The following is a 20,739-nucleotide window of genomic DNA, read 5'->3' on the forward strand; positions in this document are numbered from 1 at the left end:
AAACCATAAGATACCTAGGAATAAATTTAACCAAAGAGGCAAAGGATCTGTACTCAGAAAACTATAAAATACCCATGAAAGAAATTGAGGAAGACACAAAGAAATGGAAAAACGTTCCATGCTCATGGATTGGAAGAACAAACATTGTGAAGATGTCAGTGCTACCTAGAGCAATCTACACATTCAATGCAATTCCCATCAAAATACCACCCACTTTTTTCAAAGACATGGAATAAATAATCCTAAACTTTGTATGGAACCAGAAGAGACCCCGAATAGCCAGACAAATGTTGAAAAAGCAAAGCAAAGCTGGCAGCATCACAATTCCGGACTTCCAGCTCTATTACAAAGCTGTCATCATCAAGACAGTGTGGTACTGGCACAAAAACAGACAAATAGATCAATGGAACAGAATAGAGAGCCCAGAAATGGACCCTCAACTCTATGGTCAACTTATCTTTGACAAAGCAGGAAAGAATGTCCAATGGCAAAAAGACAGTCTCTTCAACAAATGGTGTTGGGAAAATTGGACAGCCACATGCAGAAGAATGAAACTGGACCATTTCCTTACACCACACACAAAAATAGATTCCAAATGGTTGTAAGACCTAAACGTGAGACAGGAGTCCATCAACATCCTAAAGGAGAACACAGGCAGCAACCTCTTCGACCTCAGCCACAGCAACTTCTTCCTAGAAACATCGCCAAAGGCAAGGGAAGCCAGGGCAAAAATGAACTATTGGGATTTCATCAAGATAAAAAGCTTTTGCACAGCAAAAGAAACAGTCCACAAAACCAAAAGACAACCGACAGAATGGGAGAAAATATTTGCAAATGACATATCAGATAAAGGGCTAGTATCCAAAATCTATAAAGAACTTATCAAACTCAACACTCAAAGAACAAATAATCCAATCAAGAAATGGGCAGAAGACATGAACAGACATTTTTCCAAAGAAGACATCCAAATGGCCAACAGACACATGAAAAAGTGCTCAACATCACTCGGCATCAGGGAAATCCAAATCGAAACCTCAATGAGATACCACCTCACACCAGTCAGAATGGCTAAAATTAACAAGTCAGGAAACGACAGATGTTGGCGGGGATGCGGAGAAAGGGGCACCCTCCTACACTGTTGGTGGGAATGCAAGCTGGTGCAACCACTCTGGAAAACAGTATGGAGGTTCGTCAAACAGTTGAAAATAGAGCTACCATACGATCCAGCAATTGCACTACTGGGTATTTACCCCAAAGATACAAATGTAGGTATCCGAAGGGGTACGTGCACCCCAATGTTTATAGCAGCAATGTCCACAATAGCCAAACTGTGGAAAGAGCCAAGATGTCCATCGACAGATGAATGGATAAAGAAGATGTGGTATATATACACAATGGAATATTATGCAGCCATCAAAAGGAATGAGATCTTGCCATTCGCAAAGACGTGGATGGAACTGGAGGGTGTTATGCTGAGTGAAATAAGTCAATCAGAGAAAGACATGTATCATATGACTTCACTGATATGAGGAATTCTTAATCTCAGGAAACAAACTGAGGGTTGCTGGAGTGGTGGGGGGTGGGAGGGATGGGGTGGCTGGGTGATAGACATTGGGGAGGGTATGTGCTATGGTGAGCGCTGTGAATTGTACAAGACTGTTGAATCACAGATCTGTACTTTTGAAACAATAATGCAACATATGTTAAGAAAAAAAAAAGAAGATAGCAGGAGGGGAAGAATGAAGGGGAGTAAGTCGGCGGGGGAGATGAACCATGAGAGGCGATGGACTTTGAAAAACAAACTGAGGGTTCTAGAGCAGAGGGGGTGGGGGGATGGGTTAGCCTGGTGATGGGTATTAAAGAGGGCACGTTCTGCGTGGAGCACTGGGTGTTATGCACAAACAATGAATCATGGAACACTACATCAAAAACTAATGATGTAATGTATGGTGATTAACATAACAATAAAAAATTATTTTAAAAAATAGTACATACACACATATATGTGTATAGAGAGAGAAAGAGATAAGGAAGAAGAATGATAAACAATGTGGTAAAATGTCAGTAATTGATGGGGCTGGGCCTGTGGGATTCTTTGTAAAATTCTTGCCACTTTTCTGTAAGTCTGAAATTATGTCAGAATTAAAAGTATTAGAAAAAATATGCTTGGGAAACACTGCCCCTAACTCTTCCTCCTGGGTTTTTCCAATATCCATTAGTACATTAAGGGCTCTGACAAGTCCTGCATAAGGAAGCTGGTTTGGTATTTTGTTAGAAGATTCACTCTGTCAGAACGGGTATTTGTTTCTGACAAAGAGGTATCATGAATGTGTGACATACTGAAACAAACTATCAGTGGACTTGAAAACATGCAGGATTTAATCTACTCTGCGGTTCCACGGAAAATGCTTGCCCAGGACCCCCACTGCCCCTGCCCTGTGGTGTTCCCCAGGCTCACCCTCTTTGAGCATCTCCTTCTGCTTCAGCATGCCCTTGAGGGTCAGGAGGCGGGGCAGAGCTGTCCAACAAGCCACCGTGTGCTGGACTTGGCTCTGCAGGGTCAAGACCTGGCCTCCCCTCTTCTCCATGGAAGCCTTGAGGAGAAGCTGTGCTGTGTTCTGGTCCACCAGCACCTTATAAAACAGCCAAACCCTAGGAAGGAACGTGATGGGGATAAGGTACAAACTTATCCCCGCAGACAGGAGGTGGGTCCCTGAACCCCACTGTCCAGACCCATCATAGGACTGCTTTACTGGCTCTCAGCCCATGGGGATGCAGTGTAGTAGGGATTAAGATCATGGGCTTTGGGGTCAGTCAAACCTGGGTTTGAACCCCAGTGCTGCTACTCACTAACTGTGGCCATGGACAAGGACGTAAGCTCTCTGAGCCCTAGTTTCTTCTTCTGTAAAGTGGGGGATAAAATAGAACCACTGATATTGAGTGGATATTGCTGATAACTTATCAATGCATCATATGATGATGAGCAATGAGAAAATAAAGAGCTTCACCAAGGCTGGTATTAAACTTCCTGGAGAATTGGGGAAGGGGACCTGGTCCCTATAATCCACCCAGATGTTCTTCATAGGGCACCATGGGAGACACCTCCCTTGAGGATCAACACCAGAAACGAGATCAGCCATGCCTTCTTTCGTGCATACTCACACGGGTGTGAGTGTGTTTCCCCATGGCCTTTGAAAACGCCACTGGTTGGTTTCTCTTTTTTCATTGACTACTAGGAGGCTCAGAGCCAAATTTTAAGCTGAGCTCTAAAAAATGTACGGGACCTCATGACCTCATGACATGCATTTTGTTTCCTAAAGCCACTTTGAGCACCTTCCTCTTTTCCCCATTTTTCTTTTCCCTTTACGCTCATTTCCTCATGTGTTTTGAAAAATCTAGAACAAAACTTGGCATCCGTGGGCCAAAATCAGCCCACTACCTGTTTTGTAAATAAAGTTTTATTGAGACAGCCACGCCCATTCATGTGCATGTCATCTAAGGTGTCTCTGGGCTACAACAGCAGAGTCATTGCCACTGAGACCGTATGGCCCATAGATCCAAAAATACTTATCAACTGGCCCATTGCCTGAAAGGTTGTCAATTCCTGACCTAGAACAATATAGGTTTTTATAATCTGCCTCAAACCCTTGAAAGACTGGAGACAACGCTGGACATTCGGACAGAGGGATGAATCCGTGGATGGACAGCTCTAGGTGGTAATTCTGGGGACAGGGTTATCTAGAACCATACCCAGAGCCTTGGGTCTCCTCAAATTCACAAAAGTTGCCAGTGCTGGGACTCTGCAGGAAACAGGGCACTAACATTCAAGGGAGATCCGACCTGTGCCAGAATGAGTCCTACTCCAAGGGCCAGTGACAATGGCAGCTAGGCAGTGAACATCCTTGCTGGCCAGGCCCTGGTGGGCCATGCACGTGTGCCACTCCATTAACCCGAGGACAACCCCAAGAAGCAGGGGGAGAGACTCAGGCACAGGAAGTCACAGCGGCTGACCCAAAGTCCCAGAGGCTGAGCTGGGGTTTGAACCCGGGCAGCTGGCTCCATGGCCCAGGACCCTGATGGCCATATCGTAGTGGATAAACCTCCGTGTGAAGATATAGCCCGAGGCAAAAGACCGTCCCAACTTTCTCCCCATGACTATCTCTAGAGACTCTTGTTTTACGCTTTATACTTTATTGTCATCTTTCAAGTCATCCACAATGAATGCAGGCATTACTAAGAAAGAAAAGAAAAAAGAATGATGGGCAAAACTGAATGCCTCCTTCTTCCTTTCCCTCAATGGCCTAAAATCAAGAACGGCCGAAGGTGGGGTGATTTAGACCCAGTCCCCGAGTCATGGAGGAGGGCACCTCTCTGAACGAAGATTTCCCATCTCCCAAGACACGAGCCCTCTGCCCTTGGAGGCCCTTCCCCTGCCTCGCACAGCCTTTGGGGGTCCTCACCTGGTTGGGGCCACCTTGCTGGACAGCTGCAGCTGAATGGCCCGGGGGGCGCTGAGGACTGCCTGGTGGAGGAGGACGCTCATGTCCCAGCCCCGGCTGCGTCTCTGGGTGTCCTGGCTGGTGTCAGCCTCCAGCAGAACCAGCTCCCGGTTGGACGTGTGCACAGACAGGGAGCCGCTGAGGCTGTCTTTGTATCGTTGGGCAGCCACCTGCACCTGAGGGGAGGCAGGAGAGGGCTTAGAAGTGGAGGGAGGACTGGAAAGGTCTGTGGGAACCAGCTACGTGGGAGGGCCCTTCCTCCAGGAAGCCTTCCAGAGCCTCTCCAGCTCTGAGAACCACCAAGCCCCACAGACAGCAAGCACACAGGAAGAGAGATGGCAGAGGGAACGGTGGTGGACTGCCTTCCCTGACCCCAGCTCCTGGCCCAGGGACAGAGTCTTACCTTGTCCTTCCCAGCATGTGTGAAATGGGAATTTCCATCTTACAGATTGGGAGACTGAGGCCCAAAGAGAGTCACATATTTAATATGGGCCTGCATGGGCTCTAAAACTCATGCTTGTGCCTGAAGGGAACAGCAGGCGGGAGCAGAAGACCCCTGGGCCACTCGGTTACAGAAAAGGATGCCCCCAACAGTGCCCCCCTGGGGCCCAGAAGACCCCCAGAAGCTCTGGGGCTCAAAGGGGAAGGTGTCCGGTGCACAAGGAGGAGCCATCCTGGGGGTCAGGCTTGGTCAGGCCCCCAGGGGTGGGGGTGGAGCAGGGAGGCCTGCTCCTCCACCAACTTTGCAGAACCGGAAGCCCCTTTCCTCATCTGAGCCTCAGTTTCCCCATCTACAGGGCAGAAGTTGCTCCAGCCCTAGGATGTACATTGAAGTGGGAAACTTTTAAAAGCACGCCTGATCCCTCCAAAGAGGAGGTGATAAACTGGTCCATCCACACAAGGGAACATTATTTAGTGATAAAAAGAAATGAGTTCTTAAGCCACAAAAAAGACTTGAAAAATCCTTAAATGCATCTTACTAAGTGAAAGCAGCCAGCCTGAAAAGGCTACATAGTGGTTCAGTGGTAGCCAGGGGTTAAGGGTAGAAGGGATCCGTAGGTGGAACATGGGGGATTTTTAGGGCAGTGAAACTCTTCTCTGTGATACAGTAAATACGGGTATATGATATTCTGCGTTTGGCAAAACCCACAGAACTATACACCCCCAAGAGTGAACCTGGATGTAAACTATGGACTTTGGTTAATAATAATGTATTAATATCAGCTCGCCCATTGGAATCTACTACACTAATGTAAGATGTTCGTAAAAGGGAACACAGTGTGGGTCGGGGGGTGGGGGCATTACATGGGAACTCTCCATACTTTCTCTGCAACTTTTCTGGAAACCTGAAACTGCTCTGAAATACTAAGTTTATTAATTTTTTTAAAGTATGCCTGGGACCCCCTGACCAATCAATTCAGCCTCTCCAGGCTAGGGTCCAGGTATGTTCTAAAACCTCCATAAGTGATTCCAATGTGGCTTGGGCTGAGAACTTTTAGGATACACCCGTGTTTTCCTCCGACTGGCCTCTGTGGTCCTGAGGACGCCCAAAGACCATGCATTCTCCACACGGGTAATATCGCCCCCAAATGCAAAACCTGGTTTGTTGGGGGTGTATTAAAAAAAAAAACAAAACTTCTTGTGTGCAAATCACAGATGTGCATACAGCACACAAATACAGGATGTCTATGGAATCAAGATTTCATAGAGGGGGTGTATGGTATGTGCTGACTGGCTGGTTTGTGCAAGCACACCCTGAATGACCCTGTTAATCACTGTCTTGAGAATGTACGGATGCTGTGCTCCCTCTATATTCCCATCAAGCAGGATATGTAGAAAAAACATGTTCCACATCCAAGGTCATGGGCTCTGGCGGTGGCCAACCTCGAGCATCTCCTTTGTAACAAAGAATGTCCACATGGCACGTCTTAATCTTCTTGGAGCACTGGTCATGCAAGGAGGGAGAGGCTATGAATATTTGCTGGGCTAGTTGCTACACTATAAAATTTGCTGCATGTAGATCCCAGCAACGGATGTTTTCTCCAGTCTGCTGCTCCTGGCCTCCCTGTAAGTTCCCCCAAGAAACCTCTGTTTTGATTGCCATCTCCAGGTCATTTCTTCGGTCTCCCTGGGCCATTACCCACCCTTGGCTTAGAGTCAGCCAGGGATCAGCTGCATAACTGGTGAGCTAGCCAGGAAGCTGGAGAAAACCCTCTGAGTGCAGAGGTGTTGGAAAGGGGAAAGAGGAAAAGGGAAATCTGTGGGGGGAATGCCAACTTGGCCAGGGACCTCTGTGTGGGGTGGAGTGGCCCAGAGGTCAGATGCTTGTGGACCACTGCATGAGTACGGGACGCCCTGAAAATACCAGCAAGTCTAATGCACTTGTTGGAGAAAGTGCATGCTGTGCAGGGAAGGGAAACGAGAGCATGATAGTAAGTTAGAGACCTCAATGCACCGTTTCGCAAAGCTAGGAGGGCGCAGGATGCCACTGATTAAGATCCAGGCACTTGACCACTAGGTATTTACCCAAAAGATACAAAAATACTAATTTGGGGATGCCTGAGTGGCTCAGTTGGTCAAGCGTCTGCCTTTGGCTCAGATCATGACCCCAGGGTCCTGGGATTGAGCCCCGCATCGAGCTCCTTGCTCAGTGGGGAGTCCACTTCTCCCTCTGCCGGCTGCTCCCCCTGCTTGTGCTCATGCTCTCTCTTGCAAATAAATAAATAAATCTTAAAAAGAAATACTAATTCAAAGAGACACATGCACCCCGATGTTTATAACAGCATTATCTACAACAGCCAAATTATGGAAAGAGCCCAAATGTCCATCAACTGATGAATGGATAAAGAAGATGTGGTAGGGGAAGAATGGGGGGCGGAAATCGGAGGGGGAGACGAACCATGAGAGACGATGGACTCTGAGAAACAAACTGAGGGTTCTAGAGCGGAGGAGGGTGGGGGGATGGGCTAGCCTGGTGATGGGTATTAAAGAGGGCACATTCTGCGTAGAGCACTGGGTGTTATGCACAAACAATGAACCATGGAATGCTATATTAAAAACTAATGATGTAATGTATAGTGATTAACATAACAATAAAAAATTTAACAGAGGGACAAATCAAATTCTAATCTTATACCGGTGTACTTTTCAAACTTACTCCTTCAATCTTAGTCCTGACCACACATAAAATTCTTTCCCGAAGATTCTCCTTCTCGAACCTTCTACAACTTTCTTTTTTCATTTAGATTTTGTCCTAAGCTTCCCTCTCTCTAAACAACCAGTCTCATTTCAGGAAAAAATTATTTTCTTTTCCCTTAACCAAAATGTATTCTCATTCTGAAACCTTTCTTAGGCATCTCCTGCCTATCCTATAGACAGAGTGTGGTTTTCCTTATTATTTCCAGCAGTCTGTATTTTAAAAAGCCTCCCCCCCCCTCTTTTTTCTTCAGTTTCTGCAGGCGATGTTTTGGTTATTAAAAAAATTTTAAAAGAAAGATGTGGTAGGTGTACACAATGGAATATGACTCACGCATCAAAAAGAATGAAATCTTGTCATTTGCAATGACTTGGATGGAGCCTTGGGTGTTCTGGGACAAGGACAGCCATGCAAGTTCGATATGCCGAGCAGGGTTTGGATGGGGCTTGTGGCAACGGCAATGGCACAGGTGAGTCCCACCAGGTTTCTGGTCATGGTTATGGAAAGGAGCTCGGATGCAATGCAGCCTTTTAGAATAGCATGCCTTACAGCAGGAGAAGACACGGCTAAGCGGATCCCAGGGACCATTCCCACTCTGCATCCTATATGGGCTAAGGGACACACTCCAAAAGCCCGAGTCAGACAGTGCCCAGACCATGCCTACTTGCAACAATGCGGTACCTTGACAAACAGCCCCTAGTGCAGAAGAACACTCCACTCGGTGCCCAGGGACTTAGGTCATCCTGAAGGACAGCCATTAACAGAGGCAGCGGAGCCCCAGCCAGTGCCGTCTTCTGTGCCGGAAGGAGACGGACCAATCCCTGAGCATGTGCGGTACCCTGATGGGTCCAACCCTCCACAGAAAGTCTCTGGAGAGGCTCCAGCAGGGGACACAGTAGTCAATGGGCCGAGCCTCGAGCAGCATGGATGATACGGCTCTGTGAGCCTGTTCCTGCTGCCTTTTTTTTTTAATGATTTTATTTTTTAAAGGTTTTATTTATGTATTAATTTGCAAGACAGCGACAGAGTGAGAGAGAACATGGGTGGGGGGAGGGGCAGAGGGAGAAGCAGACTCCCCACTGAGCCCAAAATGGGACTTGATCCCATGACCCTGGGATCGTGACTTGAGTCGAAGGCAGACGCTTAACCTGAGCCACCCAGGATCCCCTTTAACGATTTTTAAGTAATCTCTACACCCAACGTGGGGCTCGAACTTACAACCCCGAGAGATCAAGAGTCATGTGCTCTACTGACTGGGCCAGCCAGGTGCCCCCTGATCCCACTGTTCTGTGCACAGACAGGTGACAGAGGACTGACCCTGTGGCTGCTCCAGCAGGAGGCACAGGATGGCATGGCGACGGGGCACGCACTCTAGGGCAACGACATACGGAAGGACATACTCCGATGCCTAAGAGGTACGAACATCACCGTTTACCACATAGATGCACACACGGCACACACCCCAGCCGGAAATCAACAGGCTAATGAGTTGGCCTGCGTCCACCTCCTGGAAGATGTGCCAACAGAAGACATTGCCACCTGGCTCGCCGAGAAGATGAGACATCCAGAACGACAGTCCTGGTGGGCCACTGCTAAGAACCGGGGTCTACCACTGTGTTACAAAGACATCGCAACCACCTGCCAACAACGCCCAACCTGTGCTGGGAATGACCGTGACCTTTGCCAAGAGACACTGGACAGGTAGCAAAGGGGCAGGTCGACTGCATGGGTCCCTTGCCTCTCTCTGGCGGCTGCCGTTCTGCTCGGATGCATGTGGACGCTGATGCAGGACCCCTGCAAGCTTGCCCCAGTAAGCGTGCTACCCAGTGAGGCCACCATCGGTGGCCTAGAACAGCTGTGCACAGCTCGCGGGGTGCCCACTGACACTGACAGCCACTAAGGCCACCACTTTGCAGGACGTGAAGTGCAGGAGGGAGCCAAAGCTCAAGACACCCACTGGCATTTTCCTGTACCATTCCCTCCCGCTGCAGCTGGACTGATGCAGCGCACGCATCCACTGTGGCAACAGATGTGATGACAAACCCATCTACGCCACCGGTCAACAGCTCTACGGACATTGAGTGACCATGTACGTTTCAACCGTCCCAGGGACTATACCCTCCTCACTCACGGACCTGACTTAGAATCCGAGCAAACACAGCATGCAGGAAGGATGTTCTCTGCTGCAGGTGGGGACACAAGGTTACCTTTAATGCCCCCGACACAAGATCTACCTCCAGGGGGAGATATAATTAAATGACCCTGGAAATAGCAGACAAGTCCACCGTGGTATGGAGTTTGGGTCCCATGGGGGAAGAGGGACAGAAGGAGAACTAGCCACCTCCCATTTCTCCACCCCATTCCGCCAAAAACAATGGAGGCACACAACCCGGCCCTCATATAAAAAGGGACACTATCCTCACTGCCTCATGACGCATCGTTAGACAGAGGTTCACCCCACTGCGTAACAGAGCGGGGACGCTTTGGTGTTGGCAAACATAACCTCAGCCAGGGGTGGTGTTATCTCACACGTTCAGTTAGACAATCATGACTTGCCTTTACTGGTGCCTACTCAACAGCGTACTTCTCCCCCTTAGATTGTGCAGGGGAACCTGTTCACTGATTGGGCTAACCTTGGCTCCTATACAGAATAAGACCGCCTGCTGGGTGTGTCGTGACCCCCCCCGCAATCACAACTGCAGGCCTTGCCTGGCGAATCCAAACTGCCGATCTCAGCCCTTGGAAACGCTTCTACGCTTAGGAAAACCCCTCTTTGCCCATCTCCGGACTGACACGTGTTCCCAGAGTATATGGGCTCCCCCTCCCGGGAAGACACAAAGAAGAAAGTTTTCCAACTGATACAGGAGCAGATAAATAAGACTCTGCCAGTAGGATATGCCATTTGGGATGGCCTGGTACGGTCCCAGGTACAAATTATGCAAGCGGCCCCATTGTGCACAGAGAGGTACAATGGGACCACAAATGCTATAGGTCATGATGTCAGGTAGATACCCACACAACGAAGTGATCACACTGTACTCATGACCACTGATATCTGGCTCGGGAGACAACACGCATCCGTTCCCACAGGTGCTTTCCCCCTCCCTGGGAATGTACAAATGCTGTGCTCCCTCTGTATTCCCATCAGGCAGGATATGTAAAAAAAAAACATGTTCGGCGTTCAAGGTCAGGGGCTCTAGGGGCGGCCAACCAGGTGCACCTCCTTGATAACAAAGAATGCCCGGATAACAGGCCTTGATCTCCTTGGAGCGCTGGGCTGGCCAAGCGAGGAGGGGAAGGACTACACATAGTTGCCAGGCGAGTTGCTACAGTATCAAAACTTGCTGCAGTGGATGCTCTGTGGGGAGCTTCAAGAGGGGGGCAGAGGTTGACAAGGCTGAGCTCCCCAGCCCCACTTCACCCACAGAGCTAAGGTGAACAAAGGGTCCTGCTGTTTTAAAAAGTAAGGATAGGGGTGTCTAGGTGGCTCAGTCCGTGAAGCGTCTGCCTTCGGCTCAAGTCATGATCCCGGGGTCCTGGGATCAAGTCCCGCTTGGGGCTCCCTGCTCCGCGGGAAGCCTGCTTCTCCCTCTGCCTCTCCCACACCCCCTCGGCTTGTGCGCTCGCTCTCTCTGAAATAAATATATAAATACAATCTTTTTTTTAAAAAGTGATGATAAAGTCTGAGCCCTTGAGATGACCCAGCATCCAGGTTTTCAGTACCTCTGCCCCATGATGAGCACAGTCAGGGGCATCAGGCTCCCATCTGGGGTCTTCCACCTACACACTCACCGACTATGTACAAGCCGTGTCATCTCTCTCTGTGTCAGATTCTTATCTGCAGAAGGCTACCATAGCAGTGTCATGGGGCATCCACGAGATGAGCCACGTAAAGTGTTGCGAACAGAGCCTGGCACGTGGTCAACACTCCTAACACCATCGATTAGAGTGATAGCACACCCTCAGATCTGGGATGCCAGGGGCCCTGAGAAGCACCGTGATTTTATGGACCTCCCCCCCACCGCCATGAGAGTGAAAAAGCTGGTAACAAAACAACGAACCGGTGGGAATTTGAAGACACATCCTGATTTCAGAGCTGTTGATCCGTGAAAACAGGTGCCTCTGAGGAGGACCAGTTTCCAAAATCGAAAGCTCTTCTCAGGCTCCTTTAAAGTTCCTGAAGCCACCAGCAAGGGCTGAGCACATGGCAAGCATTTAAAAATTGCTGTCAAGTTCTGAGCCTCATCACAGGTGGGACTACCCATCTATACCTCCATCTCCCCAGTCCGCTGATTCCTGTGTACACAGGACACGAGGCTTGCTCGGTGAAGCAGCTAACACGTGAGGTTTTCTAAGCATCCAGCACTGGGGCCAGCAGAGCACAGCCCTCCTGCCTGGCCCCCCTTCCTGCCCTTTATTTCCTTGTAGAGTTAAACCCTTCAGTGTTTCCACCCCACGCCGGGCAAAACACTCCGAGGTCAAAAAAGGATCAGACGGCTTCTCCCAAATACAGAACAGGGTTGAGAGGACAATTCTGCCTCTCTCCATTTTCAAGGGTGAACTGTGATCCTTCTACCCGTTCCCCCCACCTCCAGGGAGCTCAAACTCCTTCTGGCCTGGACAATCACTTCCAAATGATGGATTTGGAAACCTCCCTGCCATCTGTTCTTGATTCTTGGGCCGGCTGTGTGGCTAAGCTCAACATCCTGGTGTGGCCTCCCCCGCCCCACACCCGGGCCTCCATCCTCCCTTCCTTCCGCCCCATCTCCCAGCAAGCTGTCTGCTCCGCTCGGAGACAGCACTTGGCAGGCAATTCGAGGTCATCCCAGAGGGACCACGTCTGTACCTGTAAGTCTGGAGGAAATCTTGGTCTGTGGGGATGTCTGAGCTGGAGGAGGAACGCCAAGTGGGAGTCAGATCTGTTCAGCTGGACTGAGACCTGTTGATAGGGTCAGGGGGAGCAGAGAAGGGAGATGCAGAACTCCAGAAGGTAGCTGGCTGGGCACTCGAAGAGGAACAGGTCATCCCAGAGTTTGCCCACAGCCCAAGCCAAGAGCACATGCCGAAACCACCTTCTGTGATGCTTCTTAGCCCCAATCTTACCCAGGCTGCATTACTTGGAAGCCTGAGAAGTGAGGCCCCAGACATGGATCTGGGAAGATAACTCTGGGACCTTGGCCCCCCCTTATGTCCCCTGCCACGGAGCCTGCTCATGCCTCCCGTGTTCATGGCTGCATTCCATTTGACCCTGACCATGAAGCGGACACTGGACTACTAGCTTTAAAACTGTCACCTCATTTAACCCCCACTCCTGCTCTCACAGGCTGGTATCACTATCCCCATTTCACAGCAAGAAAACCGATATTCAGTGGGGTTGAATAATTTACCCAAGGTCACACAGTCAATCAGCAGTGGAGCTAAGATTCGGACTTGAAAGCTCCCTGGAGATGGAGACAGAGACAGAAACCGTCGCTCGGGCATCCCCAGTACATAGTGCACAGCCCGGCATGTGGCAGAGACACAATCCGTGTATGGAACGAGCAAATATATACCTACAGCAGCTGCTGTACATGGTCACCAAGCTGCATTTTCTTTCCCTCCCGGACACACAGCTAAAACTACATTTCCCAGCCTCCCTTGCAGCTGGGTAGGGCCATGTGATGAGTTCTGGCCAGTGGAAGGTGAGCAGGAGTGGCCTGCCCCCCCTTAAGGGGCTGGCCCAAGAAAACCTCCTGCATGAGTCCCACTGTCCCCGTCCCCCTGTACATGCGGCAGCAAAGCCACAGAGCCGCACTGCACTGTGACAGGACTGGGCAGTAAACCTTCACAGGAAAGCAGGCTTTTATTACAACAGCCAATGCATCCTGAGTCCTCCCACGCTCACTGCCACGGCCACCCCGCCCCCTCTTCAGCCACCGCCCAGGGACACCTGCCCTCTGACCCAAACACCTCTCCTCCCTCAGCGAGGAGGCAGAGCTGAGCCATCTGACCTGGGATGTGATGTTGTGGTTGATGGTGGCCCTTGTGTCCAGGCTGCAGTCAAATGCTCCCCGGGGACCCCATCTGAAGATGACATCCCCATCCAAACGCAGGGCCTGGGGGAGCCTCAGCTGGAAAGAAACAGTACCATTTACTCCCTCCAACAGCTGAGGTCCGCTCGGAGGCTGCAGACCGGTGTTCGCCCAACCCGGGGACAGGTACCTGGGAGGCGTGAGCAGCGTCCAGGGCCAGGCTGTGCCAGATGTCCCCATGCTGAGATTGGTCACGGTGCAGACCCTTTAGGTGCAGCATGACTTTCTGGTTGACTTTCAAAGTGGCCTCAACCTCCCTGTTCTGAGCCTGGGCAAGCAAGAACCAGTGGCACTGAGAGAGAGGACTTCCCATCTCCAAGTACCTGCAGAAGCCAGCCTTAGAATCCACCAGGTAGAAGAAAATGGCCCCAAGATGGATGGGTTAAAGCTGTCCACGCTATCCATACACAGGGCAGGAAGTGGGGACAGGTGCACGGGGGTCTTTCAAACGGGGATGCTAAAGTAGGGTTAATGGCATGGGCTTGAGGGGGCAAATCTGAGGACCCGTGTCTCACTCCAAGGGAGCGCCCTGGTATTAGTCTGCTTTGTTCACCGCGGTATGTCTCATACTTAACACAGGTCTTGGCACATGGCAACTGTTCAATAAATATCTGGAAGGGTGCAGAATCACTCGTGATCGCCTGCAACCCCAAGGCCAAAGCCAGGTTGAAGTGACATAGTGTGGCAGGAAGGATAATACCCTCCCTCCCAAAGATGCCCACGTCTCAATCCCTGGAACCTATAAATATGGCAAAAGGGACTTTGCAGTTAAGAATCTTCAGATGGGAAGATTATCCTGGATCAGCTGGTGGGCCCAAGGTAATGATAAGTGTTCTTATAAGAGGGAAGCAGAAGGGTCAGAGAGAGAGAGAAGATGCTACTCCTGCTGGGTTTGAAGATGGAGAGAGGGACCATGACCCAAGAGACATGGGTGGCTTTTAGTAGCTCGAAAAGGCAAGGAAATGGATTCTCTCCTGGAGCCTCCCAAAGGAATGTAACTCTGGCAACACCTGATTTTAGCCAAGTGAAACCCATTTTGGATTTCTGATCTCCAGATCACGTAAGGTGAGTTGCATTGTCTTAAACCACCAAGTTCATGGTACTGTGATATAACAGCCACAAGACACTAACACACATGGTTCATCACGTATTCACTCAGCAGCTTTGTAGCCTCCCCCACATGCCAAGCCCACGGGAGGAGGGTACGCCATCTGTTCTGATCTGTGCTGAGGGAGACGTTAAAAATGTCTTGCTGCAGAATTTTATCGTCAGTGTATAACTTTAGAAGAATCCGTGGCTTTATTTTAGAAACAAGATGGAAGAGGGATAAATAAAAGCCCAAGAGGAGAAAAATAAATGTGTGTCATTAAACAAAGACAGGGTTTTTAGAAAGAACAGAGAGCCAAATTCAACTCCATTCAAGGGTCCCCGTTGACTTGGTTCTCGCCTCTTGTCCGCAGGTGGGATTTTAGGTCCCGTGTGTCCGATCTTCTGATTTCTTTTTAATTAGAAGCAGAAATCTGGGTTTTACCCCGAATCTTCTGATTTTAAATGTGGACAATGTTTTTAAAAACGTGAAGTGCGAAGCAGGCCAAACAAAACACATCTGCAGGCTGGACCTGGCCCATGGCGCCATTCTGCAATCTCCGGTTTGAAAAAAACACTCAACACCATGGGGAGGTTTTTCTGCAGGTGTGTTGGGCTGCCATTCTGTCCTTTGTTTCATCTCAGGAGCTCCAAGGACTCTGGCTACCAAGCCTCTGGGAGCCATCCACAGCCCTGTTTAACTGGTGGGGCAGGTGGGGACCCTCGAAGAAGAGGTCTCAGTGCTCAATAGCTGGCCCCCCTTCACCCTCCTTCAGCAGACCTTTGTATCTTCCACCAGGGAGAAATGCCCACTAACTTCTTCGTCTAGGGCCTGACACATAGTAGGTGCTCAATAAATGCTTGCTGGAGAAGGGGGTTACCTCCCGGGGCTTTTACTCCTACAAGGATCCAAAAGGAGTCTGGGATGAGGTCTGAGTGGGCACGTGTCAAGTACCTGAGGACGATTATTACATTATGTTTCAGTCCCCACAACCACGGCCTAAGAGATGGGTACTGTTGTCTCTGTTTTATAGAGGAGGAAACGGGGGTCCAGAGCTGTGGAATCATTCACTATGGGCACGTGGGCAAAAATGAATTTCAGTCTCAGGAAGACTAATGCCAATACCTTCTAAGTCAGAGGTCCGAGAGCTGTGGCCAGGGAGCCAGACCTGCCTCATGTTTATAAATAAAGTTGCCTTTGTCAGTTCAGGCTGCTCTCGCAAAAGTCCCATAAACGGGGTGGTTTAAACAACCGAAATTTATTCCTCATGGTTCTGGAGGCTGGAAGTCCGAGACCAAGGCGCCAGCATGGTTGGGTTCTGGAGAAGGCCCTCTTCCTGGCTGGCAGGCGGCTCTCTCCTTCCTGCGCCCTCGCCAGGTGGACAGAAATCTCATCGTGGGGGCTCCAGCCTCATGACCTCACCAACTTCCAGAGACCCTGCCTCCCTATACCTTCACATTAGGGCTTCAACATATGAATCTGGCAGTCGGCGGGGGGGTGGGGGAGCCACACAAGCATTTAGTCCTTAGCTAAAGTTTTATCAGAAGACGGTCGGGCCCATTCACTTGTGTGTTTTCTAGAATGTGTCTTTCGAGAATGTGTACTTGCAACAGAGACCTGACGGCCCCCATAGGCGAAAATCATTACTATCTGCTCCTTTTCAGAAAAAGGTTGTTGCCTCCCGCTCTGGGTCAGGTGCACAACAGACTCTCAGTAACTCGGGGGTGACAACGATTCATTGAGCGTGGATGATGACGCGCCAGGCCCTGCAGCTCCAATGGTAAACAGAGGCGTACCTTGGAGATATTGCGGGTTTGGTTCCAGACTGCCCCAGAAACCAGGGAGCAAGTCTGGCAACAAGCAAGTCAGATGAAATTCTTGCTTTCCCAGTGTGCACACCAGTTATGTTTACACTGTCGTCAATTAAACGTGCAGTAGCATTTACGACTAAAGAAGAAAAGTACATACCTTCATCTAAAGAATCCTCATTGCAAAAAAATGCTAACCGTTGTCTGAGCTCTCAGCCAGTTGTAATCACAGATCACCATAACCAACGTGATAATAATGAAAAAGCGAAATATTGCCCGAGTCACCGAAATGCGACACAGAGACAAAGTGAGCAAATGCTGTTGGAAAAATGGTACCGACACCCTTGCTGGATGCAGGGTTGCCACAAGCCTTCAATTCGTATTTTAAAAAATGCAATATCTGCAAAGCGTAATGAAATAAAGTGCCATGACATGAAGTATGCAGACACGGTACCAATCACGGATCTTATGGACTAGCAGGGGGAACAGTGATTGGTCAAAGAATCACGTCAAAATAGGACTGAGATTTGTGGGAAGTGCTAGAAACAGAAGTGTAGGGTGTGCAGGACATGTAACCAGGGGATGGGAGGTGGTCTGGGGGCCATGAAAAGCTTCCTGGAAGAGAGGACGTGTGAGCTGAACCCTCATCAATGAGTACAAGGGAAGGAGGCAAAGCTGAAGGAGTGACAGCTCCAGGCACAGAACACACAAAGGTCCTGGAGCAGGAAAGAGCCGGGTGAGGAACCAAAAGGAGGCTGAGTGAAAGGTGGCAGCAGAAGGGACAGAGTGGTCTCAGGTGGCCTGGAGGGTCAGTAAGACCAGAGGGGCATGGCCAGGGTCTTCGTCCAGAGAGAAGGAGCGGCATGATTCTGCCAGCATACTGGAAAAGCCCCCTCTAGCCATCAGGTAGGCTAGAACAGCAGGAACAGAGTGGAACAGAAAACCCAGGCTGGAGAGCATTCTGCTCGTCCAGTTCAGAGGAGATGGCAGCTTGGATCGGGGACCGCTGGTATGCCCGGTCCCCGGGCTCTGCTCACTTACGGCGTGCTGGCTCCAAGCAACGGCGCACCCCTCCACGTTCCTGGGGACGGCCTTGCCGTCATATGGGTGGGTCAGGCCTGCGCAGACCTGGGAGGGAAGGGCATACACGCGCACACACATACAGAGATGGGTCAGTGGCAGACGGGGCCTCCCTCTGCTCCCAGGCCCCTTCCCAGCTGTGTCCCAGAGCCCACTCACGTAGGGGTGTCCGGCCTGGTAGCCCAGGACTACGGTCTGCAGGGTCTCCTCTTGGCCGTTCAGGACGAGCCTAGTTTCCAGGGAGCATCGCTGGTGTTGCCTATCCGCTGTGAAGGTCTCCTGCAGGAGGAGGCTCTGCGGGATGGGCAGAGGCAAGGCGTGCCTGGCATGGAGAGGGGAGAGTGGGCCAAAGCCATTAAAGCTTCTGGCAGGGTCAGGGGACAACCGGGCCCCAGGAGCTGAGACCGGGCCTGTCACAAGCTTGCAGGGTTAAGACCGTCACAGAGAGAAGAACATCAGGACACACATCAGCCCTGCGTCTCGCCAATCTACGTCCATTCACCATAACGCCATGCCCTCGTGACAACCTCGTGACCTGGGCACGGCGGGGGTCATCACTAGCCCCTGGCAGCAGAGACCCAAGGACAGGAAGCACCTGGGGTCTGTTACCTTGGGCACTGACTTCTCCATGCCTCAGTTTTCCCAACTGGGAAATGGGGGCTCAAATACTAGCCCCCCACCCCAATCCCAACCACGGTTGGGATCATAGGAGATAATGTCTGGTGAGCACGGCTCACCCTGCCCCCCGGGACCCTCCACACTGCAGACCCTCCTGACAGATGCCGCACATAAGGGGATGGGGCCGCACAGACCTGAGGAGGAAGGTCCCCCGCTTCTGGTACAAGCTCCTGTCCCGTGTCACCTCCTCCAGCTTGCCCTCCAACTCCAGGCCCCGAGGCTGGCCCCTGGTGCTGGTCACCAGAGCCGTCAGCGACATGTGAGTCTTCTGGGGCTGTAACAAGGACCAGGCCGATGGAGAGGGATGGCCCAGTGGGGACCAGGCTCCTTAAACATGGTGCCCGGGGGCCCGAGGGGCAGCTCCCCCTGCCCGCCCATCGCTCTGGGAGTGACTACCTGAGCAGGGGCTGCTGAACAGGACCACAGCCTCACCCCAGAGCAGACCCCAAGGTCGCATGGGCACACCGCCATGCCTGGACCTCCCCAGGTGCCCAGTGAGGAATGGTCTTGGGCTTCTGGCTCCATGAGGCGGAGCTTTGCTCCAGGGTCTGCGCTAATACGGCTGGGGTCCATTTTACAGATAAAGAAACTGAGCTCAGGAAGGCCCAAGGTCATAGGCTGAGCACTAAATGCTTTCCCATCCCAGGTGAGGGATTTGGGGTCTCTCAAGAGCGGAGCCTCCAGCATGGGCCGCCTGGACCCACCTGCTCCATATGCCTGTAGGCGGCCGTTAGGTTCAACTCCTGCAGGGGGCCCTTCAACCAGCAGTGAAGCGTCTTAAGGTCCTGGCTGTTCTCTGCGTGGATCTCGCTCCACACTGCGGTGCTCCAGGCTGATTCTACTTCACTCCGGCTGCGGAAGAGGCTCTGGGCCAACGTTGTCACCGTGGATACCTACGGCGAGTCAGGGGAGGGCAACCAAAGCCTTTGCACACCCTATGCCCTCCCCCTGGGATGCCCTTTCTCCCCATTCCCACGTAGGGAACTCCTACTCATCCTTCAAAACCCCTCGGATACCATCTCTGTGAGGCCTTTCCCGACGGGTCCAGGCAGAAATTGCTGTTCCCTACAGTGTCTTGAGGAAAGAGGACAAACTTCCCTCCATCCCTCAGCCCTAAGCAGAGAGAGAATCTGAAGTATCAGTCATGAGAAAAGATAAATCCCTTCCCCCTCTCTCCTCTTTGGCTCGGAAAGGGAGTATGATCTCACTGGGCCAATATTATTAGCAGGCAGGGTCTCTGTGTCCTGAGGGGCATGCACCTGCCGGTGGCCTTCTCTTCCTGCACCATTGCTATGGTCTTCAGAGCCCTGGGAAGAGCTGGGGGAGATAGAGCACCAGAGTTCTGGGTAGGGCTGTGCACCCCAGCCCACTGCCCCTGGCACAAGCCCCATCAAGAATAGCACGGTGCCTGTACCCCGTAGGCCACTGACCCCTGTTCACATGGCTCAGGGCCTCCCAAGTGGAGGTGATGGGGTCAAAATAGGGTTTAGGCATGACTGAAGCCCCTGCCACATACTAGAATTCCATAACACCTTGTCCCATAGGTCACTGACCTTGGGTCTCCCCCCAGAACCTACAGGACCCCCATTGCCAGCTGACCGTTTCAGGGAAGGGCCCCTCCTTCTACCCAGCTGTTTGGGCCAAAACCTTGGGGCCATTTAGGTCTTGCCTTGTGCTCCCTCCCACTGCTCACCCACCAGCAAATCTATCGGTTCCACCTGCAAACTAGTTCCAGAATCTAGACACCTGCTACCATCTCTGCTGCCCAACACCCCCCTGTCCCCACCCCCCGGCCCGGGACAGGCCACTGTCGGGCCCCTGGCTGGGGTGTCTGCAGGAGCTGGCTGGCTGACTCCACCCTGCTACCACTCAGCCCCTGCCTCAGAGGGACTCTGCTGTCCCCAGGATGGGCCCACAGAGCTGCCTCTTTCTGGGTCCAAGTCAGGCCCGGACCTCCTGCTGTGTCCCACTCGTCATCCCAACACGGGGAGAGGCTATGTGCCAGGCTCCCTCGGGGGACACCTGGGGCATCTTTCACGGGTTGGTTTTCTTCCCAACCGTTACGCTTCAGAGATCAAAGAGGTGCAAAGAATCATACTCAATTACACCCAGCAGCTGGTAGGAAACTGACCTACGACCTTGAAGTTTTCATGCTGGTTTTTGGCAAAGGCCTGATGTCTACTTGTTTCCGAGTTCCCCCTCAACCTGCTTTCATGTTTTAACCTATCAGCGGCTAAGCAAGAATACGGGAAACTGAGATGGGGGGGGCGGTCCACTCTCCCAAATTCACGTGGCAACTAATTCTGAAGACTATAAACGC

General features: G+C 51.2%; 1 protein-coding gene across 1 annotated transcript in view; it reads right to left on the reverse strand.

Moving 5' to 3' along the window:
* The window catches only part of APOLTP (apolipoprotein lipid transfer particle homolog), a 152,373-nt gene that overhangs the window by 70,139 nt on the left and 61,495 nt on the right, over positions 1 to 20,739 (reverse strand). Inside the window, exons 30-38 of the mRNA XM_088017372.1 lie at positions 19,124 to 19,312; positions 18,554 to 18,693; positions 17,901 to 18,063; positions 17,703 to 17,789; positions 13,897 to 14,034; positions 13,686 to 13,805; positions 12,542 to 12,634; positions 4,461 to 4,675; positions 2,459 to 2,652 (exon numbers count right to left, since the gene is read on the reverse strand). Coding sequence (XP_087873498.1) covers positions 2,459 to 2,652; positions 4,461 to 4,675; positions 12,542 to 12,634; positions 13,686 to 13,805; positions 13,897 to 14,034; positions 17,703 to 17,789; positions 17,901 to 18,063; positions 18,554 to 18,693; positions 19,124 to 19,312 — 1,339 coding nt within the window. The remainder of the gene's footprint in view (positions 1 to 2,458; positions 2,653 to 4,460; positions 4,676 to 12,541; positions 12,635 to 13,685; positions 13,806 to 13,896; positions 14,035 to 17,702; positions 17,790 to 17,900; positions 18,064 to 18,553; positions 18,694 to 19,123; positions 19,313 to 20,739) is intronic.

Source organism: Eumetopias jubatus, unplaced genomic scaffold (genome assembly GCF_037043125.1).
Source record: "Eumetopias jubatus isolate StellerSeaLion01/CBP00866 unplaced genomic scaffold, mEumJub1_p1.0 scaffold_12, whole genome shotgun sequence".
NCBI classification, from domain to species: domain Eukaryota; kingdom Metazoa; phylum Chordata; class Mammalia; order Carnivora; family Otariidae; genus Eumetopias; species Eumetopias jubatus.